General features: G+C 34.7%; 1 protein-coding gene across 11 annotated transcripts in view; it reads left to right on the top strand.

Annotated features, from left to right (window-relative positions):
• ANO5 (anoctamin 5) overlaps positions 1-20,347 on the top strand; it is a 99,157-nt gene extending 78,810 nt beyond the window's left edge. For 9 of the 11 annotated variants that reach the window (XM_082476575.1, XM_082476582.1, XM_082476579.1 and 6 more), the window contains 8 exons: positions 574-796; positions 2,561-2,730; positions 3,389-3,486; positions 7,303-7,433; positions 10,258-10,463; positions 12,158-12,336; positions 13,753-13,858; positions 16,596-20,347. In XM_082476575.1, the coding sequence (XP_082332701.1) occupies positions 574-796; positions 2,561-2,730; positions 3,389-3,486; positions 7,303-7,433; positions 10,258-10,463; positions 12,158-12,336; positions 13,753-13,858; positions 16,596-16,817 (1,335 nt within the window). In that variant the 3' untranslated portion in view covers positions 16,818-20,347. The other 2 variants (XM_082476578.1, XM_082476577.1) reach the window with 2 other exon arrangements.
• The last annotated feature ends 5,398 nt before the right edge of the window (positions 20,348-25,745 follow it).

The raw sequence follows: 25,745 nt of genomic DNA on the forward strand, positions 1-25,745 counted from the left end.
TACTAATGGCAGTATTCTGAGGGGAAATGAGATCTAATCTTTAAACGTATTTTTCTTGAGAAAGTAAGTGATCTTCACACTACACATTTAACTACAACCTAGAGCAGAGGTTGCCAAACATTTGCTGTAAAGGATATATTATAGGCTTTGTGGGCCACAAATCATCTCTGACACATAATTGTCTTTATTTTTCTTTACAACCTTTAAAAATGCAAACAAACAAAAAAAATATTCTCACCTTAAGGGCCACGCAAGAACAGGTAAGGCCACAAGCAGACTCTGGCTTGCTGGTAGTTTTCCAACTTGTTCTAAAGGATAGACCTATAGGATGGTCAATGAATACTTTTCTATTTTCGATTTCCTCAGCTGCTACCATACACTTTATCTCTAACCCTTTTACGTTCCTAGTTTTCATTTCCTGCCATCTATGGTGAGAGGGACTGACTTGGCTTGCTTTTCATGTCAGATCTGCTAAACTTAATATGTGAGTTGAAGAGAAGAGTATGTTTCAGATATATATGCATCACAGGGATTCAGAGACCAGAGTGACCAGTGTTTGTTTCCCTTCCCCAGATGTCTCTGGTCATCGCGTGTATGGTAGCTGTGATTGTATACCGCCTGTCAGTCTTTGCTACATTTGCTAGCTTCATGGAAAGTGAAGCATCCTTAAAGCATGTCAGAAGTTTCCTCACTCCCCAGATAACCACATCTCTCACTGGATCGTGCTTGAACTTTATTGTCATCTTGATCTTGAATTTCTTTTATGAAAGGATATCTGCCTGGATTACAAAAATGGGTAAGCTGGCCAAGTCATTAGTATGACTCTGAAAAAGGGTTCCTACCAATGCTATACCTCCATTCTGGATAATCCCCAAGGGAGTTCATTTTTTAAAGGCACATTTTAAGGCAGTTTTGCTCTTCAGGTAGACCCATAGCCTGGTACTTCAGAATCCCCTAACAGCTACATTCAGACCAATTATAGTGGAAGCAGGAAAAATAACTAAAAAGAATTAGGACTCTGTAGATCTTTTTGAGTATTCTTACCTTAATCCTTCCTTGATGGGGTTAGTTGAAGCCTAAATAAAATCCTCACACGTTTCTGAAGACACAGATAATTTTTATTTCATGTGTATGGTGTTTAGAAGGTATTGGATTTTGAAAACCATTGTGAGGAAAACGGAACAATCAGGTCCTCCTGAATAAATCTAAAAGTTAGTGCTTCTCTTCTCAGTTGCCATGTGTTAGAACCTGGATTATTAAGTTCTTTTAAAAATCTCTCCTAAAGCCATGAGGTAAGGTGAAGGGGTCACAGGCGGAGTGTTAGGTTCAGTCAGGAAGACTAGCACAGAGCACAGTTGCTCCTGGCCTTGCCCCCAGCAAGTTGGGGATGAGATCAGAGCCTCAAGTCCAGGCCTCAGCTTCTTCTGGGACTGCTCTCTCCAGGAACTCATGCCCCCCTCCTCTAAATCTGTACACTGACAGTGTGCCCGGTGGTAACCAGAAAGGCAGCACAGTATTTACTCATCACTAGAGTAAGCACTGGGAAACAACTGTCATTAAATACTATTTTCAAATTTGGAGTTCTTCTCTCTCAGTTTTACTTATTTTTTCTGCAAGCAACAGCCAAAATATAAAAAATTTTAGCAATTAGCACCTACAAACAAAGCACCTAAAAAATATCTCAGCTTTCATCAATGAGAAAAATCTCTTGTATTCACATTAGAGATTTTGTAGGAATGCAGCTAAATTTCAGTAAAATGGAAGCGTTATCTGTGTCTTTAGAATATGTGTTACTATTTCAGTGTTGCTGAAAATGTCCTGGATTTGGCTGGATCAGCTTGTGGTCTTGGGAGATCATCAGTTCAGAAAAGCATGGCCCCTTACTCTTTCATGCCTCATGTTGTTTTACTGTGGTGTGAAGAGACTCTAACATTTTCTTATCTTTGGAATTCATAAAATGATAGATCACGATCATGCATTTTAAGATAGATCATGATCATGATCATGCATGATCATGCATTTAAGTGAAGGAGAGGGAAAATATGTACTATTACTGCCACCGTTTGCATGACATTGTTTTCAAAACTGATAAAGCCGTTTAATTCATGAGAGGAAAGCACAGTTCAGTTTGAAATCATCCTCTGCCCTTTATAAGATGTACTTTGTTTAAACCTGATTGAAAACAGAGGAGAGAGATCTGATGTGTTTACAGGGTATCATATAGTGTTACGGGGATGAGCATAAGGCTCTTCAGTCTAATAGGCACTTGAATTCCATATTTTGACTGTGTGACCCCAGGCAAGTACTTCACCCCTCTAAATGTACTAATGACGGCTTCCCAGGCTTCTCTGGTGATTAGATTAATACACAATCTCTAATAGAAAGCCTAGTGCACATCCGTAACTACTTAATACTGGTCAGTTATGACCAGAGTGGGGAAGATTTCAACAGACTCTCAGAATAATATGACTAGATGTCCACTTATCCCAGGGAGTAAAAAAAAAAATTAAGGAGAAGCAGGAAGGTGTATTATTAAACCTTGGTGTTTTTTATTTACCAGAAATTCCTCGGACTCACCAGGAGTATGAGAGCAGTCTTACCTTGAAAATGTTCCTGTTTCAGTTTGTAAATTTTTACTCGTCCTGCTTCTATGTGGCTTTCTTTAAAGGGAAGTTCGTGGGCTATCCTGGAAAATACACATATTTGTTTAATGTGTGGAGAAGTGAAGAGGTAAGAATTCTCTAGAGAGGTGAGGTTTGTGGCTTCAGTAACTCAGTGTTAACTAAATACCTTTAGGTGTGCCCCGCACTAACTCAGATTTTATCAAGTTGCAGGAAAAGTCTAAGACACTGACTCTGTCCACAGAGCATATTGGTCTTAGAATCCTGCTATCTGATAGACTTTCCAGTTCGTTTTGGGCAAGAAGTTATATTGTACCTATTGTTTGGTATAAAATATGAACTATGAACTGGAATAAGTAAGTTCTGTATTCCTGAAGACTTCCATCAAAGGATGAATAACTTTCTAGAGGTACAGCAAAACGGGCTCTACCATGGGTATAGAGTTAGAACAGTTCAGTGGTTTCCAAACCTGGCTGTGCATCCAGATCACATGGAGAAAATAACAACTTCCAGCCCTAATCCAGATATAAAGATTCGGAATTTTCTAAGAATAAGGCCCAGAAATCTGTTTTTAACATATTTCACAGCTGAATCTAATGTAGCTAGACTGGTGATCATGCTTGGAACTTGGAACTAAATATCCATTTATATTTCTTTAATATCTGTTCCAATGCAAATCTTCAGATTCTCACCCTCTGGTTTGGGATTTCTTTTGTTGCAGAAGTCCATCTTTCATCCTTTATTTTTCTCCTTTTTCTTCTTACTAGTGTGATCCTGGAGGCTGTCTAGTAGAATTGACAACCCAGTTGACCATCATAATGACTGGGAAACAGGTCTTTGGAAACATTAAAGAAGCCATTTATCCGTATGTATGACTTAGAAGTTTTTGCTTTTTTTTAAGTAACCATGAGAGATTTCCTCTGGAAGAAGATGGAATTCTTTGATTATCATTGTGCCTTTGTTAGCTAATGTTTAAGTCAACAGCAACAAAAAAACTTCACTTTTAACCAACAGTCAAGAATATATTGGGGGCTTCCCTGGTGGCGCAGTGGTTGAGAATCCGCCTGCCAATGCAGGGGACACGGGTTCGAGCCCTGGTCTGGGAAGATCCCACGTGCCGCGGAGCAGCTAGGCCCGTGAGCCACAATTACTGAGCCTGCGCGTCTGGAGCCTGTGCTCCGCAACGGGAGAGGCCGCGATAGTGAGAGGCCCGCACACTGCGATGAAGAGTGGCCCCCACTTGCCACAACTAGAGAAAGCCCTCGCACAGAAACGAAAACCCAACACAGCCAAAAATAAATAAGTAAAATTAAAAAAAAAAAAAAAAAAGAATATATTGGGACTTCCCTAGTGGCTCAGTTGTTAAGAATCCACCTGCCAATGCAGGGGATGCGGGTTCGAACCCTGGTCTGGGAAGATCCCACATGCTGCGGAGCAACTTAGCCCATTCACCACAACTACTGAGCCTGCGTTCTAGAGCCCACGAGCCACAGCTACTGAGCCCACGTGCCACAACTACTGAAGTCAGCATGCCTAGAGCCCATGCTCCGCAACAAGAGAAGCCACCGCAATGGGAAGCCCGCGCACCGCAATGAAGAGTGACCCCTGCTCACCGCAACCAGAGAAGAAGCCCACGTGCAGCAACGAAGACCCAACGCAGCCAAAAAAAATAAATAGAATAAAATAATAAAATAAATAAATTTTAGAAAGAGAACAAATGAATGTGAAAAAGAATTAATTATGTGTAAATGTAAAATCATACTTTAAATAAAGAGAACAATAGATGGGATCAATTACAGATTAGACACAATTGAAGAATGAATTAGTTAATTGGAAAATAGTACTGAAAAATTTCCACATTGTACAGTGCAACAGAGAGACAATGAGGTTAAAAATATTAAAGTGACAGGAGGCTATATAGTGGCATCTACATTAATCTGCTAGTAGTTTCAGAAAAAGAAAATTGAGTAAATAGTGGAGGAAAAAATCCTTTGAATAGGTAATTGCTGAAAACTTTCCAGAAATGAAGAAAAACATGAGTTCCAGAAATGAAAATGAATCCTGAGTATGAAGCAAAATAAATAAAATTAAATTCGCACTCAGATATGTTATGGTCAATCTACAGAACGTCAGAGATAAATCATCTTAAAATCTTTCAGAAGAAAAAGGAATGCCATCTACATTCAATAGATTTCTCACTAATAACATTAGATGCAAAAGTATTTTCAAGATTCTTAGTGAAATAAAATGTTCACCTTAGATTTCTAGAAGCATTTTAACTATTACATAAAGTACAGGTGAAATAAAGGCATTTTATTTATTTATTTGTTAAATTTTGCCAGTTTGGAGGGTGTAAATGATATCTCATTTTGGTCTTATTTTGCATTTCCCTGATTAAGAACATGAATGAGTCTTTTTTGACCATATGTGTTTTCTCTTCAGTGAAATACTTATTTGTGTTGTTTAACCATTCTTCTACTTGTATGTTTATCTTTTTCTAATTGATTTGTAGAAATACTGTATAACTCTGGTTACTGTGTTTTTGTTTGTTTGCTTTTTGGTTATATGTGTTGCAAATATTTTATCCCAGCACAAGTTTTGTTTTTTTATTTCTTAATAGTATCTTTAATCACAGTTTCTCATCTTTAATACTGTTGACATTTTGGACCAGATAATCATTTGGTGTGAGGTGCTGTCCTTTGCGTTGTAAGATGTTTTGCAGCATCCTTGAACTCTACCCACTGTATGCCAGTAGCCCACCTTCCCCCCAGTTGTGACAGCCCACAAGGTCCCCTTGTGGGCCAAATCACTTCCAGTTGGGAACCACTGCTGTAGATGGACAAAAGTAGATACTTATAGCAAAATTTTTATCAATCTTTTCTTTTATGGTTTAGCATTTTTAAAGTCTCGTTTAATACACCCTTTCCTACCTTAAAATCAAAAACCTATTCTCATATAATTACATCTAAATATTTTTAGCATTTTAACATTATTGTTGCCTTTCTCTTTTAAATTCTTAATATACATGGAAAAGATTTTTGTGTTTGATATGAAGGTCAAATTTAATTTCTTACACACACACACACACACACATAATATATATACATATATATTATATATATATAATATATATCATGTTACCATTTATTGAGAAGTCCCTCTTCCCCACTCTCCATGATCTGCAATACCATTTATGCCAAATGGCAAGTACAAGGCTATTACTAGGCCTCCATTCTGTTCCAAGATTTGTTTATCCCTACACCAATACTACATTCTCTTAATACAGCTTTATAATAACTCTTCATATCTGGTGGGACAGGTTTTACTAACTTATTCCTCATCTATAGAATATCTTGACTATCCTTTGTCTTTTGTCTTTCTGTGTAAATTTTAGAAACATCTTATCAGATTTCACATGGGAAAGTATTTTGGTTTTTTGACTGAAATTACATTCCAGTTGTTTCAATAAAACAACTGACATTTTATTATGCCAGGTCTTTTTATTCATAAACATTTAGTTTGGACTTTAATGACTTCAAATAAATATTTAAACTTCGGCATACAGGTCTTATAAATCTTTGGTCAAATCCATTTCTAGGTACTTTTCATTTTAATTGCTATTGTAAATGGTATCTTTCTAAAAATTATATTTTCTACCTGTGTTTTGTGGGTATATAGGAATGCAATATACTGATAAACTCTATTATTATTTCTAATAATTTTTGTCTAACTTCATTTGGATTTTCTGTGCAGATAATCCATTCACATTACTGTTAGTAATCATAGATGTCTCCTCTATTTCCAATTCTTTTGCCTTTTTCTTTTTCATCTTATTGTGCTGGCTAAGATCTCCAATAAAGTCTTGAATGTGATCATTCACACCCTTATTTTGTTCTTGATTCTAAAGGGAATGCTTCTAACTTTTCCCTATTAAGAATGATGTTAACCCCAGGATTTTGGTAGATGCTTTTGGTCAGATTGAGGTAATTTTCTTCTTTTCCTACTTTTCAGTCATAAATAGGTTTTAGTAGGTGATTGAAATACATCAAATGCATTTTTCTTCATCAATCAACATGATTTTATATTTTTCTCCTTAAATTTGTTAATATGGTCTCTTACATTGATTGTGTTTCTGATAAAAATAATCTTTTTGTTCCTTAAGTAATCCAGTATTATCATGATATATTTTATATAGTATAGAATTTAGTTAGGTAATATTTTGTTTAGGATTATTGCGTTTATTTTCATGTGTTAGATAACCTCTTCGTTCCCTAGTCATACATTTTCTATTGTAACCCACTTCTCATTTCCCCAAGTGGCCTTCTGAGTATCATGACAACATAAAGGTTAGTGAATTAAATAGATAAAAACCATCCTGTAGTGATCCTCTCCTCCACGTGCTCTTTAACAGAACTGTCTCTGAGTAAATACATTTCCCTGCAGAGAGTCAGGGTTGTCTGACTTTCTCAATCACACAAGTAAAGATCTTTTGCCCTCATCAAGTACTGTGAACAGAACACAAGGCTCTGACTTGGACTTTAGCTGTAGTCTTACCTCTACATGTTCTGTGATCTAAACTTACTTACCCTCCCTTACCGCCATTTTTTAGATCTAACACTGATTCTCTGACCCCTTTCTTTTAAACCCTATTTCATGTATTTACTTTTATCACTTCCAACAGCTTTGTTCTGAATTGGTGGAGACGCCGAAAAGCTCGAACCAACTCTGAAAAGCTATACAGTCGATGGGAGCAGGACCATGACCTTGAAACTTTTGGTTCTCTCGGGCTATTCTATGAGTACTTGGAAACAGGTAATTTTCAACCACTGCCTTGAAACATGGAATAGGCTGAGTAAAATAAGTATTCTTCAGCTCTTAATATTTCTTCCTACCTTGCACATAGTAGGTGTTCAGTAAATCATTGGCTAGTGGATGAAAAGATAGATGGGTGGATATGGAAAAGATTGGTTCAATATTTCTATTTCCCACCAAATAGAATGCAGAATGAAATTAATTTCAAAACACCAATCTCAGAGATATTTTTCCTATCAATTTAATGTTAATACTGTTGAACCAAATAAAGTAAGGATCACTTTTTTTTGTGGAAACAGTCAAAATATTTATTGACAGATGAATGGATAAAAAAATGTGGTATACATATACATATGATGGATTTTTATTTTATTCAGCCTTAGAAAAAACAAATCCTGCTATACGTGACAACATGGATGAACCTTGAGGACACTATGCTAAATCAAATAAGCCAGTCAACTGTGTGATTCCACTCCTACTCACATGAAGTACTTAAAATAGACAAACACATAGAAGCAGAGATAGAATGGAGGTTGCCAGGGGCTGGGGGGAGGGGGAAATGGAAACCCGTTCAGATAACACTTAACAAGGGCAGATTTGTTTTAACCTAAAACAGAAGAAATGAGTGCCAGTTACAAACATTCATACAAATCTCCAATGTCAATTCTTGAGAAAGATCTTAATTTAATGCCTTGTCCAACTAAATTATTTGGCTTAGGTTTTTGTTTTGTTTTGTTTTGTTTTGTGGCAGAGTCCTAACCACTGGACCACCAGGGAATTCCCCTTGGCTTAGTTTTATAAGGCAACACTGTCTCTCCCTCCATGTCCACAGGAGAGAGGGAATGTTGCCATATCTTTCTGAGTCTCTTTTTGTTAACTATGAAGACTTGCATTTTTTAAGGCTAATCTCTGGAATTCTGTTATAAGTAAGGATCACTTTTTAATACCTGTCTCAAATTAGTTTAAGTAGCTTTCTCCTTTCATTTGCCTCAGTGACTGCTCATAGAAAGAATACGTTGAAAAACATTTACAGAGTCTGACATACCTTTAGTGTATGTCCCTTGTTTCAGGCTGAAAAGAAGAAGGCTAAAAGCAGTTATGCAAGGGAAACCCAAATTGAACACAAGAAATGCGTAAAATATTCTAAGGATTGAAAAGAGAAGAGACCTTGAGATGAAATTTTAGGAGAGATAATAACGGGGACTGCTTGTGGAGTCTACTCAGGGTGTTTCCTCTCAAATGTCCTTCTCTCTTTCTTTGGTGGAATTAAAGAGGACTGTTTTCCCAACTTATTCTCATGGCCCATAAAAGTCATGGTAGAATAACGGAGATGACCTGAATTTGTTACCGATTCTCCACTGTAACACATACATATGATACCTGGATAAAAATAGGTAAATCAGGACAAATAGGAAGAAGTCTCCAGTTATAAAATTAGGTAGTCCTTGCTTTCTGGAGTGATAAGGCTGTAATTTTTAATTAATTGCTTATGTTTCAAGTGAATTTGTGCATAAATGTATCAGAGATTATAACTGGAATTAAAAGATGAAATCAGGGTTTCATAATAAGTTTAACTACCATTTATTGAGACACCACTAAGAGTTAATTTATTCTGGATATTTTACATACATTATCTCTAATCTTGAAACATTCTACAGAAATAGTCATTTTATCTTAGAGGGTACTGAAACTTGGATAGGTTAAGTAATTTGCCATGGGCCACAGAGATTTTAGGTAAAGATCTGGGATTGAACCTAGAAATTCAAGCTGTTTCTACATAATACTTTGTTTTAACTTTCTATTTCTTGGTTCAGTAGAGAAGTTAGGAAGGAGGCAGTTTGTGCCCTTGGTTTAATAGATGACAAGACTGATTCTAATGAGAAATCTTATGAGAAGAGCTGAAATCCAGAAACACTCAAGATCTAACTAAAAATAGAGGACTAGTGGAAGATTCTTTTTTTCTTTTTTCCTTCAATGGAAAGCCATTTTTTGTATCTCTTATTATTTTTTCTTCACTCATGTGGGAAGTTTGCCAGCTGCATGGATTCTTTCACCCCAAGCACTGATGGAAACAAAAGAAGAAAAATGGAGAGAGAAGCCAGCTTACACAGGTGTTAAGCCTCAGTGAAGAAAGAGAGTAAAACTTATTTAGAAAGATGTCAAGTTAGTACAGAGGATCAGGACCTTAACAAATACCTCATTCCGGGATATGTATGTTTCCTTTGCCCACATAAAATTTATATATATTTCTGATGCTTTATATGACTCATTTCCTGATTTGTTGTCAGATATCTTGTTTGTTCTACCTTTTCCTCTGTTAACATCTTCAAATCTTAAATAATGCATTCGTTCATAAGGCTTATAGTTGAGTGTTTTTATATACCCCAAACATACAAATGAGTAGGTCATTATCCCTGATCTGAAAAAGTACATAGATCAGCAAAATAGAAAACTTGATTACCCCACTGATGTGCCAATACCCATGTAAATGCTAGGCTAGCATAGACCTAAACATAGACCATAGTAAAAGACTATGTTTTATGAATAATAACCATATCTTATCTAACAAGAATAAATGCTTTCTTCAGACAAGCAGGTCTCAAAAGAAACAGCAGGTATGGAGCTAAGCTGTGCATGACCAGCTCAACAAATAAGTCACTGTGCTTCCTGTAGGGAAGAGGATGTGGACAGCTGGAAAGAGGCCTGGAGTGTTTTGCTGATGTAGATCCCTCCAAAATGAGGGAAGTAGCAGGAGTTAGGCAGAGTGTTCCCCGTTTTCCCCTCCACAATAATGAGTTTGTGAATTTTTCTTTTATCTCTGCAGTTATCCAGTTTGGATTTGTTACATTATTTGTGGCCTCTTTTCCTTTGGCTCCTCTTCTTGCTCTCTTGAATAATATAATAGAGATTCGAGTGGATGCCTGGAAGCTTACGACTCAGTACAGGAGACCTGTAGCTGCTAAGGCTCATAGCATAGGTGTTTGGCAAGACATTCTTTATGGAATGGCTGTCCTTTCTGTTGCAACTAATGTAAGTAGACCTATTTCAGTGGACTAACTGTACTTTTTTCTTTTCTTGAGGATGGGGAGATGTGCATGATGTTTAACTCAATCTTTATTTACATTGATTTCATCATGGTCCATAAAGGTAAAACATCCCTAAACTTTTATGTGCTAAACAACATAGGCAACTCTATGACATGCAAACTCTTAGATATACAAGGAAAATTGTAAAAACATGCTTATTAAAATACCATGATATAGTTTCATAGCATGTGACAAAGTAGACAGAAAATAAGTAATGGTATAAAGGATTTAATAATACAATTAAAGCTTGATTATACATAAAGTTGTATACTACAAACAGAATACACAACATTTACCTGTTATTTTTATGGAGCACTTATTAAAAATGATAATAAAACTGAATTCCCAAAAGCAGAAATTTTACAATGAATATTCATCTACAATAATGGTATAAATAATGAAGTTGATATAAGATAGCCAAAAAAGAAAATTTAACCACTTAACATTCACACTTCCAAGGAAGCTTATTGTACAAAGATGAAATAAAATTGAAGTTATAAGGAGAGCTTAATTAAAATGAAAACCTATCAATATTTTCCTAGCTGATTTTAGGAATCAGCCAGAACCATATTTATAAAAACTGTATACCAATAAATACTTTTACTATTGAAAAAGAAGAAGGAAACCATGAACTGAACATGTAACTTATGAAACTAAGAAAAAATGTAAAACTAATCAATACAAAGTAGTAAGAAAGAATTAATGAAGATATAAACAGAAATAAATTAAAAAACAAACAAAAAGCAATATAATTGCTAAATAAGTCGAGTTGGTTCATTGAAAAGATAAACAAAACTGAAAATCTCAAACAAAAAAAGAATTACAGGACACAAGTGAGAAAATTATAAGAATGTTATATATGCATTTATTCTAATAATTTTTAAATCTATTTGAAATTGTCACTTTTTTAGAAATAAAACTGCCAAAATATATTCAGTAAGTGCTAATAAAACATGAAATGGACCAGTAACTATAGAAGCAATATTAAAAGATTTTTAAAATCTACCACTAAAAATGTAGATGGCAGAGCCAAATGGTCTTAAATTGACTTATCTTACCTAAAGGAAACATGACATTTATAGTATTCCAGAGCTTAGGAAAGGATGGGACAATACCATTCCTATGGCATCAAATACTGAAATTAATTGCACTGAACTGTGGGAAATTTACCAGTACATGGTCTTCTATTTCTTCGTTCTCCATTCCCTACACACACACACACACACACACACACACACACACACACACACACACACACACACACACACACACACACAAGTCCAGGCAAGTAAATTTGGTTAAGGAGAGTAGAACTGTGTTATGAAATAATAAGAAATGTAAGAAATAGCAAGCCATGATGGAAAGAGATAGACACAGGCATGGTGTTTTTGGAGACAGATACATTTAGGTTAAGTTTTCAATGTAGCACTTTCTAGCTATGAAATCTTGGAATACTGATTATACACTATAAATGAACTATTTTATGTTCTAGGTCAAAGACTCATATATTAACTTGATTAATAATAGCATTCTAATCATTTTGCATCCATAAGGCATATGGAACTGAAAGATATACAAATCAGACATTTGTAAAACTGCATTGTTAGTTCATGATCTCCCTCTTGTTTTGTCCTTTAGGCTTTTATTGTTGCATTTACATCGGACATGATTCCCCGTTTAGTTTACTACTATGCCTACTCAAAAAATGCCATTCAGCCTATGAAAGGGTATGTCAATAACAGCCTGTCAATATTCCTGATAGCCGATTTTCCAAACCACACTGTACCTTCGGAAAAACGAGACTTCACCACTTGCAGGTTTTCTCTTGTTTTCATTTTGCTTTTTAAATGTATTTCTTAAGTTCTCCGTTTCCTTCATGTCTTACAAAAAAAAATTTACTTGGGGCAGTAAAAATCCTGGATAAAATGTATCAATTCTAGAATTCACACATTGTATGGTTCTGATTTGAAAAAGTAGAATGCCCAAAAGTAAGATAATATTATGGGTAGAGATAATGTCAATTTTGAATTGTTTCTTATTTTCTAAGTTTATTGGAAAAATTTTCTTCAACAAATGCCTCCTTGGTCCCAAGTTGTAATATGTATAATCATACAGCATGGTCATATTTTACGTGCATTTAACCTACTTGAATTTAACTATGTGTCCTCAAAAAGAGACAGAGTAAGGAAGAGAGAAATAACAATATGATTAGTTCACCATCCATCCCATTTAAAAGGTTTCTTCCATGTAGGGAGTGTGAACTTGGATTTGTAAACCTGCTGCTTTCACACTCAGTGTCTCATGTACTGTGAGGATCTTTTTACTCCAAGATTTAAAGATCATATATATTTATTTATGTATGTGTGTGTATGTGTATATATATATATACATACATATATATATATATATATACACATATATATATATATATATGTATATATATATATATATATATATATGGTACATCAAGTCTTTTAAACTTAAACCTTAAACCAACTGCTTCATCTGGGATTCCAATAACAACAAAAAAAAAACAGCAAAATGTTGCAACACAGGTAGACAAAAGCATTGTTATATTCTATATTTATATAGAGAGGAATCATAGCATGGGCAGCTGTCAGATTTCTTGATGTCATAACTTCCTACCTGAACTACATCTTTGAACATTAATATCTAGACACTTGGAGAAAAAAATGAACTCACAAATTGAACACCAAGAAAACCCCAGAAGGATAATAAGGAAAACAAAAACAATGCAGTGTCATATAAGCCGAGAAAATAGAGTTTCAAGAAAATAGGAATGGTCAACAATGTCAAGTTCTATTCTTCACAGGTCAAATAAGATCTGGATTAAAATGTTCCTTCAATTTAATGATAGGAGACAGTTGGTGTCAGTGGAGTGATGATAGAACTAAGTGTGTTAAGGACTAGGAAGAGAGGGAATGGAATGGAAAGAGCAAATTTTGCTGACTCTAGAGAAACTTGTCTCTGAAAGGCAGGAGAGCAGTTTCACTTGTATCTCCTGCTACATATATACTATACAAAAGTAACATATGGCTATTATTTTTATCTGTATAGGAAAGATAAATGTATCATAATAGCAATTATTTTCCTTTGACTTGACTTTTGTTGTCAACTGAAAGGGTCTCTTACAAGAAATAATATGAATTTATACTAGGTCTGTTTGTTTGAAGTTATAGCTTACATTTTACATTTATTTCCATTTTTTTCAGGTACAGAGATTACAGAAATCCTCCTGATCATGAGGATAAATATTTTCATAGTATGCAATACTGGCACGTCCTTGCTGCTAAGATGACCTTCATCATAATTATGGAGGTAAGCCTTTATTAACTTTCATGCCAGTTAGTCTCTTTTCTCCCTTTAGGGATATATTTCTAAGTGTATTTGTTCCGCAGAAAATTAGCATTATCTCAGTAGACTATTTTGAAGGAAATATTTGTTGTCATAAAAAGTAAGTTAGGAATATTTTAAGTACAGTGGATTGCCTATTACTCACTTACTCTTGTTGAAGATACCAAGGTAACAGAAAAGAAAAAGTAAGACCTTTTTCTTTGAGGTCAGTCAGAGGGCAGAGGACCCACTTATTTTACTGAATACCTATTATTAATAAATAGTGGTTCCAGAGGCTATAATAATAACTTTGTAAGTTCGGCTTTATTATTCACCCTTGACAAATGAATCCAACAGTCAGCAAAATTAGTTAGTTGGTTTAAAGATAATCGGCTAATATTAGAGCTGGGTTTCAATGCCAGATGTCTCACTGCCAAGCCTCTGCTCTGTCCACTGTATTATGTTTCCTACCTTGTGGAAAAGCTAGGGTAATTATGGATATAAGGCATGCAATACAAAAGAACCAATACAGAGGGGGTATTTGACTAAGTTACAAATTGAGTGCTACAAATCATAGGACATGAAGGCCAATAAGGGAGAGATAAATAAATGTTAGGCATTTTTTCACTCGACAGTAAAGGCCAATAATAGACTAGATAAGTCTAATGCAAGAAAACACAAATTCCTATCAGTTTTTGTTTAATTTGTTTTATTTTTATCAAGGTTATACATGTAAGTAATTTAAATCCTCACCCCTCTCAGTTCCTTATGAATTTATCACTTTCATTCCCACATTTTCCATCAGTGGTTTAGATCACCTTTCAGCCTGCTAAATTACAAAAGGAATTCTTTGGAATTTTTGTTTCTGTTTATTTTTTTTGATCATCCCAGGCTCCGACTCACCATCATTCTGGGACTTCTCTTCAACTTCTCTTATACTGAATACTATATTTTCTTCAATCTATTATTCTCCCATTCTTGAATTACTAGCTTATTTTGATAAAGCACATCTTTCATTAATTTTCTGAGGAAAATAAAGGACAGTTTTTGAGAACTTGAATATAAAATTTCTTCTTTTTCCACATAGATAATTAATTGGTATAGAATTTGATTAAAAGTCATTTTCCCTGAAAATTTTTGAACCAACTTTTTTTAGGTATTCCTGAAATTTTCCAAGACATTGCTCTATTTTCTGTCAGCTTCTAGTGTTGCTATGAAGTACAATACCATTCTAATTTCCCATTCTTTGTTTATGATTTTTTTATGTATCAGTAAGCTTTGAGGATTCTCTCACTAGTCCTTCTTTTATGAAACTTCACAAGACAGTCATGTGATGTTGGACTATTAATATTAATTGTTCTGGACACTCACTAAGCCCCTTTGACCTGCAAATGTAATTACCCTTTAAGTTGAGAAAATTTGCTTGTACTATTTCTTTGATAATTTCCTTCTTTTCTCTGTTCTATCTTTCTGGGACTTCTGTTATTCAGATTTTACAACTGTTTTGAAATTCTATTATAATTATCATTTATTTTCTCTCCTATAAATAGTCAGGTTCATATCTTTGTCTTTTTATTCTACTATTCTCTTGCTCTCATCATTATCTAGGTATCCTCTTAGTTCCTATTTGTGTGCTTCAGTCTTACCCTTTCATGTTAGAGACTTTCTTACGTATTTGGTTGTTCTTGGCAATCTGCTCATATTTAAGAGCAAAGCAAAGAAAGCCGATTATAAGCTTTGTGTGCATACAGGAAGAACGTCACTTGGGTGGGCTTCACTGTAGGGTGATAAAGGGACCTTTTCATTTGAGACCTACAAAATTTTGATATCTATAATTCTAACTTCTCTGATTAGTTATTTTTCCCAGAGAAAAAATCCTCAAACCTTCTGTTTGTTGAGCTACTTCATGACTGTGTTGAGAGCCAAGAAAGGCAGGAGGGACTAGAGATCTCATGGTTCAGAATGCTGAATTGCATTGAGTTGCCCTGTTTTCAGTGTGGTGCCACACCTCCATCTTTCGCCATCTCTGCTGCCTGTGAGTTCACAGCTCTGTGTCTTAATTTCTGCAGAAAATATAATTTCTGCAGAAAATAAGGTACTCAGTTGCTGCCAGGGCGGGGTTGGAGAGAAGTAGTTCCTGAACATGGTTGAGAGAGAGGCTCTGAAAATTCATCTGCCCCTTTTACAAATTTTTAAATAAGCCTCTTATTTTTAACTCCACCCACACTACACCTTCAAAGTCCTTAGTACCTTCTTTTCTGAACTTTTCTGAACTTTTCTGATGATTTGAAACAAAATTGGCTTTTGTCTTGATTTCTACCATCACTGTATCACCAACTGCAAATTTAAGTGCCAGCTTTCTTCACTCTCTCGAGTCTGTTATCACTGTTTCCTCCCTTTTTTGTGTGTCTTTGTGAACAATACAATTTTTAAATTTCTTTACAAATATTTTATTAGGTTTTCAGGAGGAAGCTTAGATGAAGAGTATATTCAATAACCACGTTCAACTGGAATCTCTGTAATCACATATTTTAGTATATATTTGTTTGCTTAATGTTGGTCTTTGTAGGAAAGTTCCAGGACAGGGACTATATCTCTTTGTTTTTCCTTCTAGCTACTCTATCGAGCACAGTTTGTTGAACGAATGAAACAATTTGTACGAACATCTGCTGAACATTTGACAACTCTAGCAGTGTGTCTGATTTTCTTTTGTTTCCTCTAGCATGTTGTGTTTCTCATGAAATTTTTGTTGGCGTGGATGATCCCTGATGTTCCAAAAGATGTCGTGGAAAGAATCAAGCGAGAAAAGTTAATGACTGTCAAGATTCTCCATGACTTTGAGCTTAACAAACTAAAAGAGAACTTGCGAATGAATTCTAGTGATTTTGCCAAGCATCTCATTATTCAGGAAAACAAAGTACATCTGGCTAAATCAGCAACCTAATCAACATAACAAGTAAGCCGCTGGTTGCCTGTCTGGCTTCACAGTTTTCCCTGGGTTTGGGGCCAGAAGCCAGAAGCTGTGTGTCAACTTTACCCTTTCTTCTTTTTTTCTTAACTCAAAGTTTTTGTACACTCATATAGAGGCCAACTTAGTGGAGGCTGGAAGAATACCACTTGTCTGCTTCATTGGCTGGGCCCTCCCCAGATATTGTTTTCTGGGGTTCTATAAATGATTGTTAAATGTATGTGTGAAATCAGAATATTGGAAGATCATGAGATGTTGCAGTTTAGAATTAAACACTGGATGTGAGCTGTCCCATCACCTTCCAGTGCAGCTGCACATTTTCATGGTCTTCATTCTATTGGGTTGTGTTATATCTCTGTCCCATCAAGAAAAGTGTTGGGACAAAAAGAAAAGAAGTGAAGAGGTCTATTGAGCCATATATATATATCCTGCCATTTTAGACTATGCAGATGAAAAACCAATATCAGATGAGATAAGAAAACATACATATTAAAAATATTGGGTAAATATCATGGCAGGGGTGTGTTCCCAAAATCATCCTGAATAAGGTAAACTTCCATCAGAATTCCAGATAGTCCTTCCAGGTAAATACAAAATTGATTTTTCAAGAGACTGAACATTTGGGTTTCAGCAAAAGACTAACAACTAATTTCTTTAAATATAACATTTCAGAAACAGTAGTTTTAAGACTGGATTGTCTTATCTGGGAAACAGCATTAAGAAGGTATTAGATTGTTTCAGGTCTTTAAGTAAATGAAAGACATAGAGAAGTGAGTGTGTCTTCTTAGTAGTTAATGAATGCAAGACAGTGTATATTGATTAATTTATTGACTTCAATCTAAAAAATCATTGAATTATTTTTAAAAATAATTTTTCTTCCACAACACCTATTTTGCATCATGAAGCCTGTTTGAGCATTAACTATTTGCATAAGTTAGGTACAAGTTGTTTATGAAATTCTATCTCGTTTAAAGCAGTCTCAAATCTTCTAATGAGTTTACAATTTTTTCTATTGATGCACTGCTGTACAATGCTCGGTGCCTTGCTCCTATGCCTTTGCCCCACAAGATGTGGTTGTACTGTTGATTTGATGCGATGTAACATCTCAGGTGTGAGCTTCTTTTAGAGAAATTGTTAGTTTAACATCAATCACAGAGCTTAACACCAAATATGGATCAACCAAGTAAGAATGAGGTGATGGATTTGATAGCCAAGTAAAAAAAATATATTCGTTGAATTATTTCTCTCATACTTAAGCCTGTGGCACATGTACCCCAGTTCTTGTTCTTCTTTCCCTTAAAAAATACTTAATATATATTTTAAACACTATAGAGAGATGTAGTTTAATTTTATAACATTTGAATCTCTAGTTTCAAATTACACTTCATTTTCAAAAGAATAGTGTTTTTTAATTGCACACAAAAGAAGAAACTTTATTACAAGATTTTTTAAAAAGTAGTGTTTCATTATTTGATCCTAATACGATTTTATAGAATTGCCAGTATTAAGTGTATGGCAGGTAGTATTAACTAATGATCAGTATTAAGCATTTAGAACCGAGGATTATGAAATTATAAAACCATGAGACAGTTACCCCAGTATTGGCACTAATTTATCATCCACTGGGTAGATTTTATGAACATTTTTGCATAATTTGAAATGATCTCATTATTGAAGAATGATTTCACATGTGGAGATTATTTTCTTTGAGAGGACCAGTTAGTGTTACTATGAAATTAGCCACAGATGCAGTATTTTTGCTTGTCAAAGCAAACTCTGTTACTATGATGTTGTACAGCTCATACTGCTTCCTTCCTGAGAGCTAATAAAAATAAGGAAGAGCATGGAAATCAGTTTCTCAGATATAAGGTTTAATTTTCATGGGTTAACAGTGTTTATAGAGCTAGACTGCAAGATAAATAAAGACAAGTTTAATTCACATGGTTATCTGTACATTGCAATCTTAAAACAAAACAACTCAAGTATCGGGTTTCTAGGATGTATGGAGAAACTAGCAAGGGAAGAAATAGTTTTTAAGATAGGTAAATAGTTCCTATGATAGGTAGATATTTTTCTTTTAAAATGCTGACAAATACTTTCTATTCACATTTCAATTTTCTACCAAGAAGTTTCTCACATCTTAAAAGGAAATACAAGTATCTCTCACTTTCCTAAAAGCTTGATAAACAAAATCCGAAGCCAAATCGATTCAGGTAGATTTGTCTTGTCTAGTTAAACCCATTAGTTATTGTAAGAGGGCTGAGTTGAGCACCTGACTACCAGGTGTAAGTTGATATTTATCAGCATGGCAGATGTTTTTATAATTCAATCAAATCCATAGTTATTTTTTTCAGAAATGTTCCAGAAATCATTTGAGACTTTATTTGAAATAATATGAAGTACAAAATCAAAAAAAAAAAAAAAACTCGTTTCAAATGTCATCTCAAATTTTCACCTTCATCAGTTTTTCTTTGCACAAAAGAAGCAGAATCCATTTCAAAACATTTCTTTTAGAGGAACCCATCAAGAAGAGGGGGGTGTCTTAATTAAATGGAATGCTATCTTATTTTTGCTGCCTCTCGTGACTCCTCTTGACTTTAACAGTCTTCTTTTAACTAAGCCATCAAACAAATTATCAAAGAAAAGAAAAAGGAAAGAAGAAGATAAAGAAGAGGAGGGACAGAGGAAGGAGATAAGAGTTCCCTCCTTATGAACCTGTGTGTGCTCCTATGGGGAGAGAGGTGTTGTGAGGTGCATTGTGCAGCTGTGGATGCTAAGAAGAATGTCTCTTTCCCAAACCATCTGATGAGGGTGAGAGAAAAGCCAAAGAAATTTCAGGTTGAAAACTATTATATGTCAAAAGTAAAACTTTGATTTCAAAGTGACTTTGTAGTGTCAGCTGCCATGTGTAGCCCTGGGTCTCTGTTGATTACTCCAGTTGAGGCTGAGGAATTTGTGCCGCTGATTCAAAAGGTGAATATATTGTTGTGAAAGAACCTCTTTTGTTTTTAATCGTGCCAGTTATTATGTTATCAAAGAATGTTATTAAGGAAAATAGCATTGCAAGAAGTACCATTGGCCAGGCTTAGATGTCTGCTCACATGAATCCCTGTTGCTGTTATGTTATTTTTTTTTTCTAGATGGTATTTTACTCCACTACTTTATGTGTAATACTTCAAGTATGTCAGTTATTCCAGGATTATGTAAAAATTCAGGAGAATATTAAAGCGTGGTTCAGTGTGTGTTAGATACCTGCTTCCCTCTCCTAAAACTGTTCGACTAGGTGTGTCTTTCCTATGAAAGATTATGTGCCATGGTGTTAACCAAGGAAACAAGTGCTTTATTTTCTTCTCTTTCTTTCTTTCTTCCATTTTGTTTTTTGCAGGGAGGGTGGTATGCAGGTACACAGGAAAAGTATCTCTTAAGTTACATATACATAAATTTTATAAATCTCAAGAGATTCAAATATGCACAATGAATAAAATAATACTTAATTTTAAACTACATTTTGACATGAGCTCAGTTTATTCTTACAGTAAAATATTGATATGCTTTTTCTGAATTTGAGTGCTCTAAGTGGTTTTGAGGTCATTTTTTGTTGTCTAGAAATATTAAAATGCATTACATATAACATGCTTAATTCACAAAATTACATGTTTGTCCCATTTAGAGATGCATATTCCTTGAAGAAAGAGTCTAGATGGTCCAGAAAAAATGGAGAAGGTGGTAATTTTTTGTTTTGCCTTTTTATCTTTTCTACTTTGAGAGGTGATTAAAATGAACAGAAAGGCCCAAGGAGAAAAATAGTGTGTTGAGGTATTTTCCAAAATTTTTTCTAGGTCCACCTTTCCCCAAAAGAAATCCACAACCAGCTTCCTTGGAATAGTCTGGGCCACTTGTGAGATATGCATATCCCTTGGTCCTATCCCATATCCCTAGGAACAGAGTTTCTGGGAGAGGAGCTTTTAAAAACCTTCAGGGTTACTTTGGGGGGTGGGCTATAAGACTGATGAGAATTTCATAAAAATGACAAATTCCCTAGCCAGAAGTATTTTTTGTAATAACTCTCAAACATTTATTTATCATTCCAACCTATCAGAGAAATATGTAGACTCAGGATTTCCAAATTTGTCAAACTGTTCTAATCCTGCAGTGTGTAGAAGTAATTGAAATCTTACACCCTCAGAGCCCTAAGCCTGTGTAGTTAAGAAAATAATTACATAAAATAACTATAAAAAATACTTTTTAAAAGAGGGGCGATAAGATTAAATATTTGCTTTTACCAATATATTCAGGAAAATAAAACTGCATACTGGTGAGAAATTAAATGCATCACATTTTAAGTTTTAAAAATGCAAATAGATTCTCAGACAGGATATAATCAGGACAGCAAAAGTACTGTGAATATTGTAGAATAGAGGATTTGTTATAGAGATAGGCCTTTTGAAATTGTGGAAGGAACTGGGAAGTAATGGTCTGGGAGGGAGATTTTGGAGGGTCAAAAGGAAGGTACCATTTAGCTCTCCTGAAATGTCTCCATGTGTGGACACATTGGAGTGTGCACAAACATCAAGGTTCTGAAGTGAGACTAAGGAGGAAAGCTCAGGAAGAAGTCTGTGGAAAGCTGTGGCTCCTGTGTAGCTACTACTCTGAGCTTTCAGCCAAGCTTCACTCGGGGGCTCAGGGCCACTCCTGGGCAGAAAGATCTGGATGTAGAGTGGAAGAGAGTGTGGACAAGTAGAGCCCACTGGACCCCCTTCTGCGTGTCCCTCCCCATAACTGGCTTCAAAGACATTCAGAAAGAAATAGCTGTGGCTTCCCTTCTGTCTGCTTCTTTTGTAACACTAACCTGACGCCATATAAGGAAAAGACTTCTGGTAAATGCAGCTTCACCAAGTTGACCGAGCACAAACTACCATGTGGACAAAAAAATTTTAAATAAAAATAAATAAATTAAAATAAACTATTGGTCATTTGAACAATGTGATTACAAAATAACCTTAATTTACCTTCATGAAATGTTGTACTCAATAACTGAAGAATAGGAATTTCTTTTCATGCAAATTCTAAACATTTGCAAAACCTGACCAAATACCAGGCCATTAAAAACAAACAAGCAAACCAAAATCCCCAGCAATTTCAGTGGGAAAAAATTGATCAGATAATTTTCTCCGTTCACAATAAAAATGAAACTAGAAAACAATAATAAAAAGATAACTAGGAAAATTATATTACAAATTTTGAAATAACTCATAGATCATAAAATGGAATTTAGAAAATAATTTCAGTTACATGGTATTGAAAATACTGTGTAGCTGAAATTTCATGGGTGCACTAAATACTTCTTGTGGGTGGTTTTCAGGGAAAATGTATAGCTTTTAATTAGGCTACTTAAAAAGAACAAAGACAGAAAAACAGTATGCATCAAAAGAAGAGAATAGCAATATAAATTTTTTAAGAAAAGGAAAAGGAAGAAAAAATCAATTTAAGAGGAAAAATTAATGAAAAGCATACAGAAAACATTATTCTTAATGGGAACATGTTAGACTCATCCTGTTTTTAATCAGCAACAAGAAATTACACTTCCATAATAAAATTCTGGGTTTTATTCAGACCACTGAACCCTGAGAACAACTAGAAAAGCTGGGTAAAATGTTTTAAAAATTAATTGAAAACTTCAGAAAATTTCAAGGCAAAGGGGGACTTGCCTTACAGAACCAGTGTCTAGGAAAGAAAAAACAGCATGAGGGAGTTAAGGCGTTTATGGTGATTATTTCCTCTTGAGGAAATTGGATTCCAAAAGCAAAAATAATAGCTGAAAAGAAGAGAAGTTAAGCTGAACATTCAACAGACTTAGGGCTTAGGAAAAATAGTTAAGTTTAGGTTCTGCCAAGAATAAGTAACCCTGGTAAAGTTCCAGAGCTTTCTTTTGAAACATTCCATATAAGGACACAGAAAGGTTGAAAGTAGCAGAATGGACAAAAGATATGCCAGGGAAACACTAAAGTAAATGAAATGAAATAAAACAGATTTATACATATATCAGAAAAAGATTGTGAGGCAAGATGTAATATTAGAGATTTATATATTTTACAATGAAAAAATGGTAATTTAATCCAAAAATGGGTGGAAGACCTAAATAGACATTTCTCCAAAGAAAATATACAGATTGCCAACAAACACATGAAAGGATGCTCAACATCACCAATCGTGAGAGAAATGCAAATCAAAACCACAATGAGGTATCACCTCACACCCATCAGAATGGCCATGATCAAAAAATCTAGAAACAATAAATGCTGGAGAGGGTGTGGAGAAAAGGGAACCCTCTTGCACTGTTGGTGGGAATGTAAATTGATACAGCCACTATGGAGAACAGTATGGAGGTTCCTTAAAAAACTAAAAATAGAACTACCATACGACCCAGCATTCCCACTACTGGGCATATATCCTGAGAAAGCCATAATTCAAAAAGAGACATATACCACAATGTTCATTGCAGCACTATTTACAATAGCCAAGACATGGAAGCAACCTAAGTGTCCATCGAAAGATGAATGGATAAAGAAGATGTGGCACATGTGTACAATGGAATATTACTCAGCCATAAAAAAGAAACGAAATTGAGTTATTTGTAGTGAGGTGGATGGACCTAGAGTCTGTCATACAGAGTGAAGTAAGTCAGAAAGAGAAAAACAAATACCGTATGCTAACACATATATATGGAATCTAAACAAAACAAAACAAAACAAACAAAAAAACTTGGTTCTGATGAACCTAGGGGCGGGAGAGGAATAAAGACGCAGATGTAGAGAATTGACTTGAGGACACGGGGTGGGGGTGGGGGGCGGGGAAGGGAAGCTGGAACGAAGTGACAGAGTGGCATGGACATATATACACTACCAAGTGTAAAACAGATAGCTAGTGGGAAGCAGCTGCATAGCACAGGGAGATCAGCTCGGTACTTTGTGACCACCTAGAGGGGTGGGATAGGGAGGGTGGGAGGGAGACACAAGAGGGAGGAGATATGGGGATGTATGTATACATATAGCTGATTCACTTTGTTATACAGCAGAAACTAAACATTGTAAAGCAATTATACTCCAATAAAGATGTAAAAAAATGGTAATTCAAAAAGCATACATAACTTCTAAATATGTGTTATCTAATAGCACTTAGGAAAATATATTTTAAAATGTTGATAGAACTAAAAAGGATAGTAAATCCACAATTGTATTTGGAAATGTTTACATTAATAACTGATAGACTAAAGCAGAAAAAATGCAATAAGGATATAGAAGATTTAAACAATGCAATCAGTGTGACAACTGACAGATAAAATTACATCCAACAATGGCAAAACACACACTCTTTTCAAGTGCACATGAACCAAAATGGAACATACCCTGAGCCATAAAGTGTACACAATTAATTTCAAAGGGCTGAAATCATTTAGTGTATGTTCTCTGACCATAGTGAATTAAACTAGACTTCAACAGAAAGATATTAGAAAAGCCTCCAAATGTTCAAAAATGAAGCAACACAGTTGTCAATGCCATATGGATCAGAGACGAAATCTCAGTGGATATTAGATAATACTTTAAAATGAAAGTGAATGTTTATATTTCAAAATTTGTGGGAAGCAGCTAAATCACTGTTTTAGGAGTAATATATAGAGATCTTAATGCTATATTTTTTTAGAATAAATTATGAAAATCAGTTAAGCTGCTGTCTCAAATATATATGGAGAAAATTAGCAAAATAAGCCCCAAGAACAGAGAAAAGAACAAATAATAAAAATATTATTAGAAATCAATGAAATAGCAAGCATACAATAGAGAAAATTAACAAAGACAAAAGTTGATTCTTTGAAAAAAATAACAAAATTGATAAACACCTAGCAAGAAATGATTAAGAGAAATCACAAAATCAGGAGAATATCTTCATGACTTGGGATAGGCAAAACATAACCACTAAAGAAATAACAGATAAATTTAACTTCTTTAAAATTAAGAAATTATATTCAACAAAAGTACATTGAGTGTGAAAATATATGCCACAGATAAGATATTTCCAAAATAAAGAGCTTCAGAATTTACAAAGTTCTGTATAAGTAAAATAAAGACTGACAGCCCAATTTTACAGGTGGGCAAAAGACTAACCAGACATTTCACAGAAGAGGTTATCCAAGTTGCCAATAAAATATGGAAAGGTAAACAGCATCGTTAGTTATAACAGAAATGCTGATTAGACCAGTACACCCCCCACTAGAATGATAAATATGAAAGGACTGATAATACCAAGTGTTGGAAAGGAGAGGAGCAGCTGGAATTCTCATACATTGCTAATGAGACTGAAATTTTTTACTATGACTGAAAATTGTTTGGTATGAGCTACTAAATCTAAATATTAGTTCACCCTATGATGGAGCAATTCTTAAATACTTATTTCCACCAAAAGACATGTAAAGAATGTTCATAGCAGCTTTACTTATAATACTCCAAACTAGACACAATCTAAAAATCCAACTACAATATAATAATTTTGTTATAGTAATTAAAAAGAATACTAATAGTAATGAAAATGGACTACTCATGGATAAATTTCACAGAAAATAAAAGAAGGTCAATGAAAAGGAGTATTTTTACATGTCCACATGTTTTTGATGTATATAAACTTTAAAAAGAGGAAAAAAACTAACCTATGATGTAAAAATCAGAATTATGGTTACTTTTGGGGGGAATTATCATTTGGGAGAACACATGAAGGAGATTCTTGAGGTGCTGAGAATGTTTTATATTTTCATTTGAGTTGTGGTTACACAGATGTATACATAAGTGTAAATTCATCAAGCTGTACACTTACTTATTCACTGTACTCTATGTAAGTTATACATCAATAAAA

The sequence above is a fragment of the Balaenoptera physalus genome, assembly GCF_965194825.1.
Source record: "Balaenoptera physalus genome assembly, chromosome: 10".
Lineage (NCBI taxonomy): Eukaryota > Metazoa > Chordata > Mammalia > Artiodactyla > Balaenopteridae > Balaenoptera > Balaenoptera physalus.